Raw genomic sequence first — 23,178 nt, forward strand, 5'->3', positions numbered from 1 at the left:
CCTCTACGCAGCGCTGAGGACGGCCACCGGGGGGGTTTTAGTGCGGTAAGAGTCCCACATAACCCTGTGTCGCTCCCAAGGCATCGGGTACCTTTTGGAGGTTTCCCCCTCGTCAACAAAAAAAAAAAAAAAAAAAAAAAAAAAAAAAATGGTCTTCTTATGGATGCAAATTTGTGCTGGCGTGTGCAAATAATTGAAATAAGCCGTAAGGTGAATGCTACGCTACAGTCCCTGTATCGTCTGAAAAAATTTTTACCTTACAGGACAAAACTCACTTTAGTGCACAGTCTCGTTCTACCCATCATTGATTATGCGGACGTGTGTTATCCGGATCTAACTGAGGAACTTCTTGATAAGCTAGAGCGCCTTCTTAATAATTGTATCAGATTTATTTTCAACTTACGCAAATATGACCATATCTCCAATTATAGACGTCAGCTTAAATGGCTAACTATTCGTCAAAGGCGTAACTCTAGAATTTTCTTGGTTCTGTATTCCATTTTACATGATCCAACTTCTCCTCCGTATCTAAAGGAAAAAATTCAGTTCCACTGTACGGATCGCGCCAGTGGGCTACGCTCTTCAAGAATTTTAAAAGTCAATATTCCACCACATAAAAGTGGTTTTTTCCAGTATTCGTTCACAGTACAGGCAATTCTACTCTGGAACGCCCTGCCCGAAAACATCAGGAAATCATCTTCTAAAACCACCTTTAAGAGACTGGTACGGGAGCATTATTTACGACAGTCTGTCGTTATTTGACAGATGAGTCTATCAATTTTTCATAGTCCACATTATTTATATATATATATCCTAGAACCGTTTCGGCGTCCATTATGGACTTAAAAGCATTTAAAATGGCGTCCACCTGCTTTTGGCGTCCCATATACGGACGTCAAATCGGTTACCATTGCCAAACTACATTGTTTGGTCTAAAGTACCTAGTGAACGAAATTATAAAAAATAAAAGTGGACTTCACTTTACAGCCACAATATATGAAATTGTATTTTGATTAGTTCTTGATGATTTCGTTTGAATCGAGGAGCGCTGTTGCGGCGTGGAGTATACGTTTGACAACAATGTAAAGAATGAATGCGACCGTTGATATTGTTTATTTCTAGGAATTCGGCTTATCTACATCGTGACGCGATTTAAGCTCGTGAACTATGCCTTGTGCTAATTTAATGTATGTTACATGGATTAAACCTTTTATACAGTCGATATTCAACAAGCCACACCGTTCGACGTAATATTCACCGTCCGTCAATATCATAGAATATCCTGCACATTGTGTAGTGTACGATATTCTATGATATTGACGGATTTAATAATTATTATGCTTATGGATCCGACAAATCCATAAACATGATAAATTTGTTTTTAAAAGGCAGTTAGGCAGATAAATAAAATGAGAAGCACGAGAAAAGGACAAAAAGGTAAGATTATTTTTATTACAATAAAACTTTTTTTTCCGATTGCTGGTTTGTTATCAATTCTGTTAGAATTTTGTTTTATATTTACTATCGCATAATCACAAAAATACAATAAACAATGATCATCGTAATCATCATCGTCTATTTCGGAACCCTATCATACGCGTGTCTGACACGGTCTTATCTTCTATTTAGGTTTCAATGTGCTCAAGCTTTTAAAAGTAGGCACCATTGAAATATCCGACTTAACAGTCAGTACTCAGTTGTCTTATAGTGAACCCAACATGGTTATTTTTTTAGACGTAGATGGTTTTCTAACTAGATCGGATTTTGAACAGTTGTTAAATAATGATTTGATTTGGCCTTGGGATACGGCGCATTTTATTTTACGAACGTATTGTGTAAATTGTGCATTTATTGTTGTTAATATTTTACCTACTCAACCACAACACATGGTTATTGATTTAAATTTCGGTCATAATGTACTCATATTACTTGAACAATCATGGTTCTGGTGCAGTAACTGTACCTTTGCTCTGTATGATCATTACCCAGAAGATGAGTGCGAATATTGTCATCTGCTAAACTAGGTATTAATTGTTAGATCTTAGATGAATTTAATTTGTAAATATTAAAGATACCTACTTATTATATTTTACTAAATAATAATAATATTGTCATATTTTGTAACTAAATTTAATTTATTTTTAGATCAAGTACAGGCATACAACACGAGAAGAAATAAAACAAACGCGGTTAATGTAAGCAATTATGAAGAAAATATTGACAAATCCCTGCAGTATCTAAAAGAAAAAATTAAAACAAAAAAAATATTTAAGGTATGTATCGTATAACGTAGGTATCCACGTTGTAAAAATATATAGTAGTTTTTTTTGTAATATTTTTCTGCGACCGCCGATTTTTAAAGTTGCCTTGCATGGAAAAAATATATATAATGAGTTTTGTTATTCTTGTTAGGTACTTTTTTAGCTCAGGTTAACTTCAAAACTAATAACTACTATGTAGGGGAACTAAATTAAAACATAACATACATAAGTTAATTCGATTACATTATAGTGTAAACACATTCATTTATTATTTTTATAAATTACCACGCCACACCATTTGAAAAAAAAAAATGGTAAAAAGATTAAAATATGTCAATGTTAATTAAATTCATATATTTTTAGGATCAATTTGGAGAAAAAGGAACAGCAATATGCGTAGCTTCAACCAGCAACACAGGTCACGTTAGCGCCGAACATCGACTTGAAAATAGTACCATAAGTAGTGCCGTTTTTGATAAAAAGATTAATCACGTAGATACCGAAAAGCGTGATATTGATACTACAAATGGTCCTGAATGTTGTGTAAACACTGAAGAAAATCAAAGAACATTTTTTAATGTGCCAGAAAGTGATGACGATGCTGACTTTTGTGATTCAAGCGATAATCTTTATGTACCAGAAACCACTGACGAATCTGATAAAGAGTCAGATTTTTATGACGCGACCTCAGTTATCAGCAACTCAAAGCAGAAACATCACGTGAGTAAAAAAAAAACACAAATACACTAATTTGTTCTAAATTATTAGACCTTTTAGGTGTCTACGACACAACAGGTTTAAGTTTTATTTTAATGTCACGACGGACGGTTTCCGAAAGTAATAACTACAGTATTGTCTAGTTGTAGTTTTAACGCGATTTTATTAGCTTGGCTTTTGTATGTATTTAATGGAATATTTAAGCTAGATTTTTGAGATCTTTTAAACGTCGAATTAATTATGAATTTTGCATACTTATCAAGGACCCAGAAAATTTATATTATAAAAATAAGCCATAAAAAGTTAAAGTACGCGTTCCAAATCCTCATTTAATCTTAGCCGTTAAGCTAGACATGCATAAGTGACCGATAGTTTGTAATTTTTTTTTCTTTTAGGTTTCATTTCAAATTCACGATGAAACTTCCGAAAACAAACAAACTGAAGATCTTTTATCTCAAGGAAAGGAAGAAGATGATAAGAAGAGAATACGACAGAGGGATTATTGTTTCTATTGTGAAAGTTTAATATTAAATTTCGCTAGACACGTTATAAGGAACCATTCTAATGAACCGGAAGTTCAAAAAGCGTTATCGATGCCAAAAAATAGTAAGTCTCGTAAACAAATTTTTACACTCTTGCGTAAGAAAGGAAATTATATTACTAATGTTCAAAACTCTACGTTTAAGCCAATGAAAAAAAACAAATATAGCACGAATGAAGATTATTTACCTTGTACTAAATGCTTAGGTTTTTATTCGCGAAAACAGCTATGGAAGCACAAAAAACTATGTGATAGTAATAATCTCACATCAAATGTTCAAGTAGATGCACAGAATTTTTTGCTTCGTAACATCAAAGTAAATCAAAAATTAAAAGATGATGTTTTTCCACGTATGAGGCCAGATAAAATATCTATGATTGCGAAAAAAGATCCGTTGATCTGTGCTTTTGGATTCCAATATCTTAGGACACATAGAGAAAAACATTTTATTAATGTAACTTCTAGAAAATGCGTGAGCTTGGTAAACTATTAATAGAAATAAAAAAAATTAAACCTAATATTAATAGCTTATTAGACGCCTTGAAGCCGGATAATTATGGAACACTAGTCTTGGCTACTAAAAATGCAGCTAGTTTCGATAATTCTAAAGATCGTTACGATTCACCTTCTTATGCCATGAATATTGCAACATCGCTAAAACAATGTTGCAACATAGCATTACTTGAGTCTTACAAAGCGGAAGCTGGTATTAATAGAACAGAAATTCAAATAGATCTTAAAACACTCACAAGTATAATTCAATCTAACTGGAAATTTGACATCTCGAGCCAAGCTGCTGACGACTTAAATATGAAACGATATAATAAAACAACAATTGTCCCATTAGCATCTGATTTAAAATGTTTAAAAGACCATTTAAATAAAATCGCTGCGCAAGCATTAGTAAAGCTAACGGAATCAAATAATTCATTAAATTGCAATGCATTCAATGAATTATTAGAGTCAGTGTTCTGTCGAATTCTGTTACTAAACCGACGGCGTCCCGGAGAACTTCAGAGATTACAATTGAGTTTTTACGAAAATTATGATAAAAAAGATAACGAAAATAATAAATATGAAGAATTTGATAAAGTGCTATCAGCAACGGAAAAAATACTAATAAATAGTTTGAAACGAATTGTTATTCGAGGGAAAAGAGGGAGAGGGGTTCCAGTTTTATTTAGCAAAGATGTCCAAAAAGATATAGAGACCTTAATTTCTATAAGACATAAATATGTAAACACAGATAATGATTTTTTATTCTCTAAAGCTGGGGGATCAATTATATGTGGTTATAAGACCATAGAAAAATACGCAAAAGCTTGTGGTGCAAAAAACCCAAAAGCTTTAACTTCAACTCGACTTCGCAAGCATTTAGCGACTTTAACCCAACTTTTTAATATGACCGAAAACGACATGGAACAATTGGCTTCATTTATGGGCCATACAATGTCAATTCATAAACAAAATTATAGATTACCGGATGATGTGTTTCAAACCGCTAAAATTTCTAAGCTGTTACTTTTAATGGAAACTGGAAATGCGGATATGTATAAAGGTCACACTTTAGACGAAATAGATATAAATTTAGAAGAAGAAATAGTTGGTGACGATATTCAAAATGAGGAAATTCTTGATTTTGAAATGTTAGAACCCAATCCTCCTGTAAACGAAACTTCCTTAAATCCAATTAAATGCTCTAAACAATCAACCCCATCTTGTTCTAATACATCAGTTGAGCAGAAGGTAATAAAAAAGAAGCGTGTGCTAGTTCCTTGGACACCACAACAAAAACGTGTAGTTTTAAATTTCTTTTCGGAACACATCAAATCCAGAAAACCTCCAAAACGTGACGAATGTGAAAACTTACGAAGTCAATATCAAGAACTTCTAAACAATAAAGATTGGTTAAAAATTAAAGTGTTCATACAGAATACATATACCAAACAATAAGTATGGATATATTTATTAGGGTGGCGCAAAAAAACGACTATTTTTTATTTCTGAGTCTCGCGTGAAAAAATTATATTTTTTTATGTTTTATGTTTTAAGAGCCTCCTCTTAAGGACAGCTCAAAAATCGTTTTTTTTTTTGGTTTTTATTTTTTTTTTTCTCGTTACGGTATAATTTTGTAGACAAACAAAAAATAAGATTCTGAAAGTTTCAATTCAAAATTTGAATTTTAAAAGGTCGCTCAGAATTTTTCTTTATTTATTAGTGCATGACTTTGGATTTGTTTGAGCGACATTTTAATATTCAATTTAAAATTTCATACATTATTTTGTTTTATTTAATAATATAATTGACAAAAAATTACCACGAGATGAACTGAAAATCAAACAAAATAAAAAGAAACATATTTTTTTTAAACTCAATAATTTTATTTAATCAACTACAACATTTTAACAATATTTAAATAAACTTTGTTGTAACTCTGATAACAAATCTTAAATTTATAAAAAAAATTTCGACCTTTTAAAATTCAAATTTTGAATTGAAACTTTCAGAATCTTATTTTTTGTTTGTCTACAAAATTATACCGTAACGAGACAAAAAATAAAAAAAAAAACGACTTTCGATGGATCTTGAAATTTAAAAAAAAATGGAGCGACCTCTTAAAAATTTTTTTTGAGCTGTCCTTTGGAGGAGGCTCTTAAAACATAAAAAAAATATCATTTTTTCACGCGAGACTCAGAAATAAAAAATAGTTGGTTTTTTTGTGCCACCCTAATATTTATGTATTACCACTTACTACAAATTTTATTACTTCAACAACTTTTATTCTATTAAATTATATTTGAATTTTGAATTGAATTGAAAAGATATTTAAAAATGAGCGCCAAATTTTTTATTTTTTCTATTTATTATAAAACTTACATTATTTCTCAGTTTGTATAATTATTACTAGAACCCGAAACATTTCTTAATTTTCTTGTAATTGAAATGTAATGTTCAATGTTTTTCAAAAATTCAAATTAATTTGATTGACGTCTCTATTTGGACAACTCTGCATACTTGCTGTTATTATATGTACTTACTTATATTTGTAACATTTGTATGTAAATAATAATGTCTTCTTTGTATTACACTCTTGACGGATGGTCGTGTTGTGATAGCCTGTACTTGTGATTGGTGTACCTTTTCAAAGTAATAAATGCTTTAATGTCTTATTAATGGTTTTATTTATCACTACATAAAAAAAATTAAATCAAGGGTTGAACTGCCTAACATCCCTTCCCCAAATAATATCTCATATCTCTTTTTCCAATTCTCTAATATCAACTAAGATATTGCAATATTTTCAATTACTTACTGAATAAAACGACATACATAATATAACATCACGCCTATATTACCCGAAGGTGTGTTAACACCCAATTTTCGCCTGTTATGTTATAAGTCCCATGTATTAGGACAGTCCCATGTATTAGGAAAAGGTATTATTTCCATTTTCCGGGCACAAATCCATCTCCACAAGCTCATAGCTGTGAATGAGTAACTCTTATCAGAAAAACTCACCCACAGAGATATAATTCAATCTAACTGGAAATTTGACATCTCGAGCCAAGCTGCTGACGACTTAAATATGAAACGATATAATAAAACAACAATTGTCCCATTAGCATCTGATTTAAAATGTTTAAAAGACCATTTAAATAAAATCGCTGCGCAAGCATTAGTAAAGCTAACGGAATCAAATAATTCATTAAATTGCAATGCATTCAATGAATTATTAGAGTCAGTGTTCTGTCGAATTCTGTTACTAAACCGACGGCGTCCCGGAGAACTTCAGAGATTACAATTGAGTTTTTACGAAAATTATGATAAAAAAGATAACGAAAATAATAAATATGAAGAATTTGATAAAGTGCTATCAGCAACGGAAAAAATACTAATAAATAGTTTGAAACGAATTGTTATTCGAGGGAAAAGAGGGAGAGGGGTTCCAGTTTTATTTAGCAAAGATGTCCAAAAAGATATAGAGACCTTAATTTCTATAAGACATAAATATGTAAACACAGATAATGATTTTTTATTCTCTAAAGCTGGGGGATCAATTATATGTGGTTATAAGACCATAGAAAAATACGCAAAAGCTTGTGGTGCAAAAAACCCAAAAGCTTTAACTTCAACTCGACTTCGCAAGCATTTAGCGACTTTAACCCAACTTTTTAATATGACCGAAAACGACATGGAACAATTGGCTTCATTTATGGGCCATACAATGTCAATTCATAAACAAAATTATAGATTACCGGATGATGTGTTTCAAACCGCTAAAATTTCTAAGCTGTTACTTTTAATGGAAACTGGAAATGCGGATATGTATAAAGGTCACACTTTAGACGAAATAGATATAAATTTAGAAGAAGAAATAGTTGGTGACGATATTCAAAATGAGGAAATTCTTGATTTTGAAATGTTAGAACCCAATCCTCCTGTAAACGAAACTTCCTTAAATCCAATTAAATGCTCTAAACAATCAACCCCATCTTGTTCTAATACATCAGTTGAGCAGAAGGTAATAAAAAAGAAGCGTGTGCTAGTTCCTTGGACACCACAACAAAAACGTGTAGTTTTAAATTTCTTTTCGGAACACATCAAATCCAGAAAACCTCCAAAACGTGACGAATGTGAAAACTTACGAAGTCAATATCAAGAACTTCTAAACAATAAAGATTGGTTAAAAATTAAAGTGTTCATACAGAATACATATACCAAACAATAAGTATGGATATATTTATTAGGGTGGCGCAAAAAAACGACTATTTTTTATTTCTGAGTCTCGCGTGAAAAAATTATATTTTTTTATGTTTTATGTTTTAAGAGCCTCCTCTTAAGGACAGCTCAAAAATCGTTTTTTTTTTTGGTTTTTATTTTTTTTTTTCTCGTTACGGTATAATTTTGTAGACAAACAAAAAATAAGATTCTGAAAGTTTCAATTCAAAATTTGAATTTTAAAAGGTCGCTCAGAATTTTTCTTTATTTATTAGTGCATGACTTTGGATTTGTTTGAGCGACATTTTAATATTCAATTTAAAATTTCATACATTATTTTGTTTTATTTAATAATATAATTGACAAAAAATTACCACGAGATGAACTGAAAATCAAACAAAATAAAAAGAAACATATTTTTTTTAAACTCAATAATTTTATTTAATCAACTACAACATTTTAACAATATTTAAATAAACTTTGTTGTAACTCTGATAACAAATCTTAAATTTATAAAAAAAATTTCGACCTTTTAAAATTCAAATTTTGAATTGAAACTTTCAGAATCTTATTTTTTGTTTGTCTACAAAATTATACCGTAACGAGACAAAAAATAAAAAAAAAAACGACTTTCGATGGATCTTGAAATTTAAAAAAAAATGGAGCGACCTCTTAAAAATTTTTTTTGAGCTGTCCTTTGGAGGAGGCTCTTAAAACATAAAAAAAATATCATTTTTTCACGCGAGACTCAGAAATAAAAAATAGTTGGTTTTTTTGTGCCACCCTAATATTTATGTATTACCACTTACTACAAATTTTATTACTTCAACAACTTTTATTCTATTAAATTATATTTGAATTTTGAATTGAATTGAAAAGATATTTAAAAATGAGCGCCAAATTTTTTATTTTTTCTATTTATTATAAAACTTACATTATTTCTCAGTTTGTATAATTATTACTAGAACCCGAAACATTTCTTAATTTTCTTGTAATTGAAATGTAATGTTCAATGTTTTTCAAAAATTCAAATTAATTTGATTGACGTCTCTATTTGGACAACTCTGCATACTTGCTGTTATTATATGTACTTACTTATATTTGTAACATTTGTATGTAAATAATAATGTCTTCTTTGTATTACACTCTTGACGGATGGTCGTGTTGTGATAGCCTGTACTTGTGATTGGTGTACCTTTTCAAAGTAATAAATGCTTTAATGTCTTATTAATGGTTTTATTTATCACTACATAAAAAAAATTAAATCAAGGGTTGAACTGCCTAACATCCCTTCCCCAAATAATATCTCATATCTCTTTTTCCAATTCTCTAATATCAACTAAGATATTGCAATATTTTCAATTACTTACTGAATAAAACGACATACATAATATAACATCACGCCTATATTACCCGAAGGTGTGTTAACACCCAATTTTCGCCTGTTATGTTATAAGTCCCATGTATTAGGACAGTCCCATGTATTAGGAAAAGGTATTATTTCCATTTTCCGGGCACAAATCCATCTCCACAAGCTCATAGCTGTGAATGAGTAACTCTTATCAGAAAAACTCACCCACAGAGATATAATTCAATCTAACTGGAAATTTGACATCTCGAGCCAAGCTGCTGACGACTTAAATATGAAACGATATAATAAAACAACAATTGTCCCATTAGCATCTGATTTAAAATGTTTAAAAGACCATTTAAATAAAATCGCTGCGCAAGCATTAGTAAAGCTAACGGAATCAAATAATTCATTAAATTGCAATGCATTCAATGAATTATTAGAGTCAGTGTTCTGTCGAATTCTGTTACTAAACCGACGGCGTCCCGGAGAACTTCAGAGATTACAATTGAGTTTTTACGAAAATTATGATAAAAAAGATAACGAAAATAATAAATATGAAGAATTTGATAAAGTGCTATCAGCAACGGAAAAAATACTAATAAATAGTTTGAAACGAATTGTTATTCGAGGGAAAAGAGGGAGAGGGGTTCCAGTTTTATTTAGCAAAGATGTCCAAAAAGATATAGAGACCTTAATTTCTATAAGACATAAATATGTAAACACAGATAATGATTTTTTATTCTCTAAAGCTGGGGGATCAATTATATGTGGTTATAAGACCATAGAAAAATACGCAAAAGCTTGTGGTGCAAAAAACCCAAAAGCTTTAACTTCAACTCGACTTCGCAAGCATTTAGCGACTTTAACCCAACTTTTTAATATGACCGAAAACGACATGGAACAATTGGCTTCATTTATGGGCCATACAATGTCAATTCATAAACAAAATTATAGATTACCGGATGATGTGTTTCAAACCGCTAAAATTTCTAAGCTGTTACTTTTAATGGAAACTGGAAATGCGGATATGTATAAAGGTCACACTTTAGACGAAATAGATATAAATTTAGAAGAAGAAATAGTTGGTGACGATATTCAAAATGAGGAAATTCTTGATTTTGAAATGTTAGAACCCAATCCTCCTGTAAACGAAACTTCCTTAAATCCAATTAAATGCTCTAAACAATCAACCCCATCTTGTTCTAATACATCAGTTGAGCAGAAGGTAATAAAAAAGAAGCGTGTGCTAGTTCCTTGGACACCACAACAAAAACGTGTAGTTTTAAATTTCTTTTCGGAACACATCAAATCCAGAAAACCTCCAAAACGTGACGAATGTGAAAACTTACGAAGTCAATATCAAGAACTTCTAAACAATAAAGATTGGTTAAAAATTAAAGTGTTCATACAGAATACATATACCAAACAATAAGTATGGATATATTTATTAGGGTGGCGCAAAAAAACGACTATTTTTTATTTCTGAGTCTCGCGTGAAAAAATTATATTTTTTTATGTTTTATGTTTTAAGAGCCTCCTCTTAAGGACAGCTCAAAAATCGTTTTTTTTTTTGGTTTTTATTTTTTTTTTTCTCGTTACGGTATAATTTTGTAGACAAACAAAAAATAAGATTCTGAAAGTTTCAATTCAAAATTTGAATTTTAAAAGGTCGCTCAGAATTTTTCTTTATTTATTAGTGCATGACTTTGGATTTGTTTGAGCGACATTTTAATATTCAATTTAAAATTTCATACATTATTTTGTTTTATTTAATAATATAATTGACAAAAAATTACCACGAGATGAACTGAAAATCAAACAAAATAAAAAGAAACATATTTTTTTTAAACTCAATAATTTTATTTAATCAACTACAACATTTTAACAATATTTAAATAAACTTTGTTGTAACTCTGATAACAAATCTTAAATTTATAAAAAAAATTTCGACCTTTTAAAATTCAAATTTTGAATTGAAACTTTCAGAATCTTATTTTTTGTTTGTCTACAAAATTATACCGTAACGAGACAAAAAATAAAAAAAAAAACGACTTTCGATGGATCTTGAAATTTAAAAAAAAATGGAGCGACCTCTTAAAAATTTTTTTTGAGCTGTCCTTTGGAGGAGGCTCTTAAAACATAAAAAAAATATCATTTTTTCACGCGAGACTCAGAAATAAAAAATAGTTGGTTTTTTTGTGCCACCCTAATATTTATGTATTACCACTTACTACAAATTTTATTACTTCAACAACTTTTATTCTATTAAATTATATTTGAATTTTGAATTGAATTGAAAAGATATTTAAAAATGAGCGCCAAATTTTTTATTTTTTCTATTTATTATAAAACTTACATTATTTCTCAGTTTGTATAATTATTACTAGAACCCGAAACATTTCTTAATTTTCTTGTAATTGAAATGTAATGTTCAATGTTTTTCAAAAATTCAAATTAATTTGATTGACGTCTCTATTTGGACAACTCTGCATACTTGCTGTTATTATATGTACTTACTTATATTTGTAACATTTGTATGTAAATAATAATGTCTTCTTTGTATTACACTCTTGACGGATGGTCGTGTTGTGATAGCCTGTACTTGTGATTGGTGTACCTTTTCAAAGTAATAAATGCTTTAATGTCTTATTAATGGTTTTATTTATCACTACATAAAAAAAATTAAATCAAGGGTTGAACTGCCTAACATCCCTTCCCCAAATAATATCTCATATCTCTTTTTCCAATTCTCTAATATCAACTAAGATATTGCAATATTTTCAATTACTTACTGAATAAAACGACATACATAATATAACATCACGCCTATATTACCCGAAGGTGTGTTAACACCCAATTTTCGCCTGTTATGTTATAAGTCCCATGTATTAGGACATTCCCATGTATTAGGAAAAGGTATTATTTCCATTTTCCGGGCACAAATCCATCTCCACAAGCTCATAGCTGTGAATGAGTAACTCTTATCAGAAAAACTCACCCACAGAGATAAGCCCGACCCGGGGAATCGAACCCGGGACCTCCCACTCGCACACCGCACTGTAAACCGCGGGGCCACGGAGGCAGATATGAATAAAAGGAATCACATATTACACCACTTACAGACATTAGAACCGAGTAACACATAAATTAAAAATTTAAAAAAACCCCGCCCCAAAAATATGCAAATATAATAAATATTTTTGACTTTTTATAGGTGTTTGCATATTTTTGAACATTCGATTTTTCATTGTCACTTTCACTCCTCATATCCTTCAAATGGCTAAACCCATTTCGATGAAATTTGATGTATCGTAATGTATAAACTACGACCTTTCATTTGATACCCAACATAGGTACATATATTTGTAAACATTCACTTTTCCATACTCACTTTCACTCCTCATATCTTTCAAATGACTGAACCGATTTTGATAAAATTGTAATGTATAGACTATAAGCTTTTTTTTGATACCCAACATGGATATTTTTGCAAACATAATTTTTTCATACCCACTTTCACTCCTCATATCTTTCTGAATGCTAAACCGATTTTGATGAAACATAGCTAAGATCGCCCGCTTCAAACAAAAAAAAAACTGCATTAAAATCGGTCTATCCGTTTGGGAGCTACAATGCCACAGACAGTTTGACACACACACACCGTCGTTTTTGCGTTGGGGGTTAAAAAAGAGGTCTCGTTGATGGATTAAGTTCGATAGTTAAAAGCATTATTGGAAACTTAGATTATAAGGATGCTTTGAGATATAACAAACTGTAACTATCATAACTGAAAACGCGAACGACGTACTAAATTAACTATTTAACATAGAGAATATGTTAGCTTTTTTACCGACTTCAAAAAGGAGGAGGTTATCAATTCGGCCGGTATCTTTTTTTTTTTTTTTTTTTATGTATGTACACCAATTACTCCGCCGTTAGTGGACCGATTTTAATAATTCTTTTTTTATTGTGTAGAGACGAGCTGCGAGTTGGTCCCATTTAAATATGGTTAGGATCCATCGATTGGTTCTGGAGAAAAAGAGGGGAACTCCTCCACCCATGTAAATATAACAGCCATAACTTCGCCGTTTATGAACCTATTTTAATGCCTTTAATTTCGTGTGTGGACAATTGCTACAAGTTGGTCCCATTTAAATATGATGAGGATCAGAGTGGGTTCTGGAGACAAAATATGTAACTCCTCAACCGATGGGTATAATTGAGTTTTGTTTGAAGATATTTGGTGTAGGTTCTAATGAAATTGAAAAACCAGTTTATCTTTGACTATTTAAGGGTCTGATAATGTGGCTCGGAGTCAAAATATGTAACTCCTCAACCAATGGGAATAATTGAGTTGTGTTTGAAGATGTTTGGTGTATGTTTTAATGAAATTACAAAGCCACTTCATCATTGACTATTTAAGGACCTGATAATGTGGCTCGGAGTCAAATATGTAACTCCTCAACCGATGGGAATAATTGAGTTGTGTTTGAAGATATTTGGTGTAGGTTCTAAAGAAATTACAAAGCCAGTTCATCATTGACTATTTAGTTAGGTTAGGTTGGAACATATAAGACAATATAAAATCAAATCGGTTCCAATCAATGTAAATTCAGACCTTACCTTAATTCATGATCTCGCTTATACAATTTTATATTGTATTAATATAAATGTTATTATGTCATCACTAAAAAGGGTGAAAAAAAATTTTTAACAAAAAATACAACCGACTTCTATGTCACTACAAAGTAAAAAATAATTCAAATAAATGTTGGTTTAGTACATATTTCTGAAGTCGGCGCTCATATTAGACACGCTGTTGACATCGTTATCCAACGAAATATATTGACCGCCGACTTCAGAAATATGTACTAAACCAACATTTATTTGAATTATTTTTTACTTTGTAGTGACATAGAAGTCGGTTGTATTTTTTGTTAAAATTTTATTTACTCGTACTACTACGACTCATCATTCGATTATTAGTATCTATCATTAATTTATAATTTTATCATTAACCTAAGTACCTACTTTACTTAGGTTTATATTTAGAAATAAGGGATAACTATACTTTAATAAAATACGAAGCTTTTTTTGCTCACGTACGCTGGAGCAGCTTTAATATACATAGAAATATGTAATAATATAATATGTAATTAGCAATATCGTGCCATTTTTAGAACCACCCCAAAAAAGGGTGCCCTTACCTTACATTGTACTCGGTATTATATAAAACAAACTTATAATGTAAAAAAACGCAAATTCTTAGTTATTACATAAAACTATAAATTACATCACTATTATCTTATATAGCATTGTGGTCCTGCCTGTATAACACTGTTGTCCCACATAGTTTAATATTAACTGTAGATAGTAAAGAATTGTAAAAGGACATGTTTTACAGAGTCCCACAAAAAGTTAACAGTTCAAATCCCCTATAATATTCGTTTGCGATGTATTACATTAAATGTGTCGTACGAATATTATTATTATTAATACAAAATGTAATAGTAAGGATGTCACCGTCAAAAACACAAACAATAATATAAAACGCTGGACTTTAGCAACATTTACAGTCATAGCATTTACAGTTATAGTGCTTATAATTACATTAGCTGGGTCTAGCCCACCGCCCTCCTGCGTCACTACTGCTCTGCTATGTGGTAGATGCTGGGTTTGAATCGTCAGGGGCTGCGGTTCAGGCACTGGCATCATTTCCATGTATTGCGACCGGTGCAAATCGGTGTGTGCACTGCTTACGCTGCTTGTGCCTGTAAAACAAAATTAATAGCTGTTAATTACGATAAACTTCTAGAGCTAGTAAAGATTTTCTAATTGAAAGTATGGGGTATATTATCTATATAACCACTTGTCAGACTTGTGACTTAACCCCTTCGGGAGCAATACAAACTAAAAGCTTATTGATAACTAGAATTTCGCTCGCAGCTCCTCTCGCGTATATGCTAATAGAAACAGCCTATGTTACTCAGGGAAAATGCAGCATTATAATGATAAAAGAATTACTAACACAAACAAATACATACTGTTTAAAATATTGTTATAAATTATTCCAACGTAAAGTTATTTAAGGACTTCCAATTCTGAAAGTCGAATATGTTGGAATTCATATCGCGTGTCTTTTTACGTCTGGGGTTTGATTCCGGACGAATCAATATAATATAGATTTAAAGATAAATCTATTTCCTAGGATCTGTGTAATTTGTTACCTGCCATCTTTGATTATGCTTTCTACTTACCGTAGGATCGGAACAATGTATGTCATGTGATAAAAATAAATGTATTAAAATTAGTTTACTTACTTAGTTGTTCACTTCTCACTGAGATATTCAGTGAATTTGGAGGAGCCCAGCATCCCTCTTCATTATACGCCATATTTCGAAGCGAAAATCACAAAGCAATGATAACTTTTAACTTCTATTTTGGTAGATACTTTGGACGTTGTCTCACCAGGGCGTATTAAATAGATACTAACGGATGATGTTAGCCGTTAGGATCTGTCCTTTGATGAATTTACGAATATCATAACAAAGTATGAATGTTATAAACAGGAAATATTTAATAGGCGCCGACACGATTTAAAAAAAAAATACAACGTTTCATAACAGTACGCAACAAAGTATGCACAGCAAGGACGTCAATTGTACATAAAAGTAGGCGGAATAGTCGAGATATACGATGACGCCATATAGGAGTAGATATAAACGTGGGTCCGAATAGGTAGCAGGATAAATAGAAATTGTATATTGATAAATAACTATAATCTTGTAATTATAAACTCATCACACAATATATTATAGGATTTTAAAGCAATATATGCAAAGATATTATGACAAATGCCATTGGAACACATGGACGCAAAATTGATGTAAATTGGGAGGACGCCCAAACGGAACCGGGATGTATATACATATATTTATGTATATATACATATACAGTTGTATTATATATATACTTATATTATATACATTTTTTTTTGTATTTAGTATATTATGTCATTTTTATTGTAAGCAGTTTATTGTTTTGGTCCAGAAGCCTACCACATGCTATCGCCATCGCCCAGGGTTGACTGGCAGACAATGCCATTAGGCATTAAGTTTACCCTTTGTTACACTACTTTAAGGTGTTACAAGAAATTAAATAAATAAAAAATAAATAAATGTATTCGACGGTTTAATTGGTTATGAGATGCTACAAACATTGAAAGCGAACGTCGACCTCCACCATAAAAAATTGATCACACCCAACGCGGAAGTGCCCATAAAAATATTAAACAGTGGTATTAATAATCTTTTTGAAGCTTTGATTAGGTCAAAATCGTCAAAAACTGTAAAGATACCTGTAAATATTGAACATGGAGATATATTCATCCCAGAGACTAATATAAACAATTGTCTTATAGCGAATACGATAAGCCGGGCGGTCGCCGGATACGCATACCTAGAGATAGCGAATCCCACTAATAATGACATCATTGTGAGCTTAGTTTCTCCACTTAAGACTCAGACAGTTAATAATAACTTTGATATATTTAATTTTGAATGTTTTAGTGACAATGGAATTGATATAGATTCTTTTATTCGTACAGAACATCTAAACTCGGAGGAGGAATACAACTTGTTACAATTATGTCGCAATTATAACACGTTCAGTGATGGTCTGATTTCCGTCAAAATCAGTCGTGTCGCTCGCGTGCTCTAAATAAGAGCTAAAAGTGCATACGAATCAAAACATTGTCGCCGCGCCGCCGGCCGCGCCGCGTTCGTTGCGATGACCCAGTTTAAGTAGTGCAAGGTGTTATAACCGATTGTTTTAAAATATTAAGGTGCAGCTACACTTATCGTAAGTATGGCTAAGCAATCCCCTTTAAAATTAAAAACAGAAACTGAACATATGCTCTATGACGCTTATAAAAAAGAAAAAGCTGAGCGAGAAAATCTCGAAAGCATTATTAACAACTTTAAGAGCCAAATAACTCAACTGCAACAAGAGACCACAGAGCTAAAAGCCCAGAAGAGTACAGCGAGGAACGATAGTATTCCCAATAAGCAGCCCACTTGTTCGGTAACATACTCTACCGACGAGGAGGACCTTGCTAAAGAAACGGAGTGGATAAGGCAGAAAAGCCGAAAGAAACGGAAATTAGCGACATCACCCACTTCAGTAGAGCAAGATACCTATGATAAAAACAAACCAGAAAAGACTAAGACTACTAAAAAGATACCTCAGCCACCACCCATTATAGTGGATGGTATAACAAACTACCAAATTTTTTATGATTTCCTTACTCAACATGTCGTTGGTAACACCTTCAGTGTTAAAATGATGAATAAGGAAACAGTCAAAATTAACACCGTTAACGAAGACAGCTACAGAACACTTACAAAAAGTCTGTCAGACAAAAAATTAATATGGCACTCTTATGAAAATAAACGTGAGAGGCCAATAAGAGTCGTTGCAAAAAAATTACACCACACGTGTGATCCGAGAAGAATCGTGGAAGATTTACACGAAAAAGGATTAAAAATTCTGGAAGCTACAAACAAACTAAGATGGAAGAATAAAGAGCCACTTGACATGTTTATGCTTACCTTTAATAACGAAGAAGACATTAACAAGGTATATAATATAAAATCGATTTTAGGATGTAAAGTGGAAATCCATCCACTGAAAACCCCTAAACTAATTCCTCAATGCAAAAGGTGTCAAAACTATGGTCACACGCAGAAATATTGCGCAAGAGAACCGAGATGCGTCAAATGTACTGGCAAACATCTTACTACGGAATGTCAGAAACCATCAGACGCTAAAGCTAAATGCATTCACTGTGGCGAAGCTCATCCTGCGAACTATAGAGGATGCATCGTTGCAAAAGAAATGCAAAAAATTAAAAACAAAAATAACAACAAACCAAGAAAACTCGAAAACCTGCAAACCATTCCAGAACAGCGATCAGTAAAAACTAGTGACAAAAAAAGCAGTTTTGATATAAACAATCAGACAGACAGAAAAGTCACATTTAAATCTTACGCTCAAGTAACAGCAGCTAACAAAAGGGTACAAGAAAAATCCAATCCGAATACGACTAAAGATACTGAGGATAAATTAAGTCAAATTCTTAAGTTCATGACAACATTCAATGAACGGCTAAATAAAATCGAGAAAGATATACGAGTATCACGTACTAATAAATTATAATGGGTCGCGTACTAAAAATTATGACATGGAACGCAAACGGGCTACATCAACATCAGTACGAACTTCAAGTAGTCCTAGATACAAAAAATATAGATATCTGCTTGATTTCAGAAACACACTTCACCTCACAGACACACATAAAATTTAAAGGGTATGCTGTATATCACGCGATCCATCCAGATAATTGCGCTAGAGGTGGAAGTGCTGTTATTGTTAAAGAAAGTTTGTGTCACTACGAACAATTTAAGCACCAAGAACATGATATTCAATCTGTGGCTATTGGTGTCGAAACTAAAGACTACCGCATAACTATTGCAGCAATCTATTGCCCACCTAGATATTCCATAAAGAAAGAACAGTATGTAAGATTTTTAAATCATTTAAACGAAAAATTCATCTTAGGTGGTGATTTTAATGCCAAAAATACCTACTGGGGCTCGAGATTAACAACTCCCAAAGGCAAAGAACTATTCAATGCCTTGAAAGAGACTCAGTGTGAAGTTATATCAACAGGACAACCCACATATTGGCCCACTGATCCTAACAAAGTTCCTGACTTAATAGATTTTTTTATATACAAAAATATATCAGGAGGTATTATGAGCATTGAGGGTTCGTACGATATGAACTCGGATCATTCACCAATCATACTGACACTAAATCAAAGCTTTGTGTTCCCCTTAAAACCCCGGAACAAATAGATAAAGAAGTCGACGGATTCGTCAAAATTATCCAAAATACAGCCTGGGAAAATACACCACAAACTAGGTTGAGAATTACTCGTCCTACATATCCAAGAGAAATTATCTATCTCATAAGCGAAAAACGGAGACAAAGGAACAGGTGGCACCAAACTAGGTCTCCTGAAGATAAGAAACATCTGAACAACCTAACAAAAACACTTAGGAGAAAAATTAAACAATTCAATAACCATACCCTGAAAACCTATTTAACAGGCCTAACAAATGATCGCAGCACAGACTACTCACTGTGGAAAGCAACCAAAGGATTAAAACGCCCAATCAAGCAGATTTCCCCGATTAAAGATAAGGATGGAAAATGGGTAATAGATGATACGCAAAAAGCCTCACAGTTTGCCTTTCACCTAGAAAAAATCTTCCAATCCCATGATGGAGACTATAGTGATCACAATAGACTCTGTATAGAGCAGACAGAGCAAGACATTAAACTTGTGACGCCAAAAGAAGTACTAACAGAGATACAGCGCAGCATTAATTCAAAAAAAGCTCCTGGATTTGACTTGATCACAGGGGAAGTTATGAAGAACCTTCCGAGGAAAGCTGTAGTAAAATTAACTACCATAATTAATGCTTCATTTAGAATCCAATATGTTCCAGACTTATGGAAAGTTGCTGAAGTAATCATGATACCAAAACCGGGGAAACCGCCACATGACGTTGCATCATACAGACCTATCTCCCTATTACCTATAATGTCGAAGGTCTTTGAAAAGCTATTGTTAAAGCGACTCAAGCCCATATTAGAACATAAAAAAATAATACCAGACCATCAGTTTGGTTTTAGAGAAAAACACTCCACAATTGATCAGATTCATAGGATTACCAATACAATAGAGAAATCATTAGAAGAGAAGAAAGTCTGCTCTGCAGTATTCTTAGATGTAGCGCAAGCCTTCGATAAAGTCTGGCATGAAGGTTTGATATTAAAATTAAGAGAAATGTTACCAAAACAATTCTCAGAAATTTTAATATCCTATATTTCAAATAGAGCTTTCCGAGTGAGACAAGGAGAAGCATACTCTGATCTCAAGCAAATAAAAGCTGGAGTACCACAAGGTAGTGTATTAGGGCCGGTCCTGTACCTCTTATACACCTGTGACATTCCAGAAACAGAAAACAACATCTTTGCAACTTTTGCGGATGATACTGCAATCATAGCTGTTGGGAATGATCACGCTGAAGCAGCGGAGAAATGCCAATTAGCTATCAACAGAGTAGTTAACTGGACGAAGAAGTGGCGAATTAAGCTCAATGAAAGCAAATCAGTGCACGTCGACTTTACAAATAGGCTTAATAACTATCAACCTATATATATAAATAAGACACCCATACCATACGCAAATACAGCCAAATATCTTGGCATGACTCTTGATGCGAAGCTGCGCTGGAAAGCTCACGTCAAGAAAAAACGGGATGAGCTAGAGCTCAAATATAGAGCTATGCATTGGCTGCTTGGGAAACATTCCTCGCTGTCTACATACAATAAGTTATTATTATACAAACAAGTCCTAATGCCAGTATGGACATATGGTATTCAACTCTGGGGCTGTACCAAAAAAAGTAATGCAGAAATTATTCAAAGATTTCAAAATAAAGTACTTAGGGGTATTGCGAATGCACCTTGGTATGTAAGAAATGAAGATCTACATCGGGACCTTAAAGTAGACCTTGTCAAAAAAGTAATCAGTACATATGCAGAAGGTCATCAAAAAAGACTTCATCATCACGTCAATATCGAGGCGATCCAGCTCCTCGATACAACGGACCTAGTGAGAAGACTCAAACGGACTAAACCCTTTGAGCTTGTGCCATGACACAGTGTAGTGTTAGTGAAATAGTGATAAGTGAACATTATAGAACACAAGAACAATGTGTCTACTCCCTTATGTGTTAAAACAAAGAAGTGCTGTGTCAGAGGACGCCGCCTTCATTATATGATTATTAAGCAGTTTAAGTTAGCGTAGAATTACTCATTAGTCATATATTAGGCTAGATCGTAATTAATATAAAGTACCTATTAGTCACTTGGTACTTTATACAAACAAAAAAAAAAAAAAAAAAAAAATTATAACGAAAATAGTCAGTTAACGTTCACTAACCAGATTAAACATCAAATAAATACTACGAATGAGATACCAGTTTATAATCGTACTTATCGGTATCCCCACGTACACAAAGCGGAAGTAGAGAGACAAATTAAAGGAATGTTATGACAAAAGATTATAAGTCCATCAAATAGTCCATGGTCTTCACCAATTTGGGTAGTGCCAAAGAAACAAGACGCATCTGGCAAAGTAAAATGGCGTCTAGTTATTGATTTTCGGAAGTTAAATGAAAAAACAATAAGTGACCGTTATCCTATTCCAAATATCAGTGATGTCTTGGACAAGTTAGGCAAAAGTCAATATTTTTCTGTATTAGACTTAAAATCTGGTTTTCATCAAATTAAAATTGATCCTAATGATATCCCTAAAACAGCGTTTAGTGTAGAAGATGGAAATAACTGCCGTGGTCATTATGAATTCTTAAGGATGCCCTTCGGGTTAAAAAATGCGCCATCTACCTTTCAAAGGGTAATGGACAATGTCTTACGTGGTCTAAAAAATGTTAGAGTATACATGGATGATATATGTGTTTACAGTTCATCTCTTCAGGAGCATATTCACGATCTGGAAGCCCTTTTTCAGCGGCTTCGAGAATCAAACTTTAAAGTTCAAGTAGATAAAACTGAATTCATGAAAAGGGAGACACCTTTTCTGGGGCATATTGTGACGTCGGAAGGTGTTAAACCCGATCCGAATAAAATTAAAGTTATACAACAATTTCCTTTACCACAAACTACCAAAGAAATTAAATCCACCCTTGGGTTATTAGGCTACTATAGGAAATTTATACCAAATTTTGCTCATGTAGTTAAACTTTTAACATCTTGCTTAAAAAAAGGTGCCAAAATTCAACTTACACCGGAATATATAAATTGTTTTAAACTTTGTCAAAATTTACTTATAAACGATCCTATATTGCAATACCCGGATTTTGAGAAAGATTTTAATTTACGTACAGACGCATCAAATGTTACATTGGGCGCTGTTCTATCTCAGGGTCCTCTAGGATCAGACAGACCCATTGCATATGCGTCCCGCACGCTCAATGATAGTGAAACAAAGTACAGCACAATAGAGAAAGAATTACTTGCTACTGTGTGGGCAACAAAGTACTTCCGACCATATTTATATGGCAGAAGGTTTAATATAATTACAGATCATAAGCCACTACAATATTTAATGAATATAAAAGATAGTAGCAGTCGTTTAACTAGATGGCGGCTTAGATTGGAAGAGTTTGATTACAAAATTGTTTATGAAGCAGGCAAATTTAATAAAAACGCGGATGCATTATCTAGGTTGGAAATTCACAATAATAGTATTGAAAATAGATCTTTTAGTGATGAAGATGACTTACCTTTATCTATGTTCGTAAATCAGCCTAATAGTGAAATTAATGAGCAAACCGAAGCTCAGAGTACTGTTCATACTGCATTAGAAAACCCTGTTTTAGCAATCCCCTTTTCCGAAAAACATATTAATGTTTTTGATAATCAGTTATTTC

General features: G+C 32.5%; 1 protein-coding gene across 1 annotated transcript; it reads left to right on the plus strand.

The window, feature by feature from the left end:
- Positions 1-1,012: 1,012 nt before the first annotated feature.
- On the plus strand, positions 1,013-6,683 carry LOC140746689 (uncharacterized). The gene is made up of 4 exons (XM_073078798.1): positions 1,013-1,437; positions 2,146-2,273; positions 2,625-2,981; positions 3,374-6,683. Exons 1-4 carry the CDS (start codon positions 1,410-1,412, stop codon positions 4,010-4,012), a joined length of 1,152 nt encoding a protein of 383 aa, XP_072934899.1. The 5' UTR covers positions 1,013-1,409; the 3' UTR covers positions 4,013-6,683.
- The last annotated feature ends 16,495 nt before the right edge of the window (positions 6,684-23,178 follow it).

The sequence above is a fragment of the Epargyreus clarus genome, unplaced genomic scaffold (assembly GCF_041222505.1).
Source record: "Epargyreus clarus isolate Ecla_fem2 unplaced genomic scaffold, WU_Ecla_fem_2.2 ptg000013l, whole genome shotgun sequence".
NCBI lineage: Eukaryota > Metazoa > Arthropoda > Insecta > Lepidoptera > Hesperiidae > Epargyreus > Epargyreus clarus.

What these genes read in the sequence shown, in the direction of transcription:
- LOC140746689 (XM_073078798.1), top strand. Translation starts at nt 1,410, where the DNA reads ATGAGAAGCACGAGAAAAGGACAAAAAG. An exon ending in CACGAGAAAAGGACAAAAAG is followed by an intron (nt 1,438 to 2,145) that starts GTAAGATTATTT and finishes ATTTATTTTTAG; the next exon opens with ATCAAGTACAGGCATACAAC. An exon ending in ACTCAAAGCAGAAACATCAC is followed by an intron (nt 2,982 to 3,373) that starts GTGAGTAAAAAA and finishes TTTTTCTTTTAG; the next exon opens with GTTTCATTTCAAATTCACGA.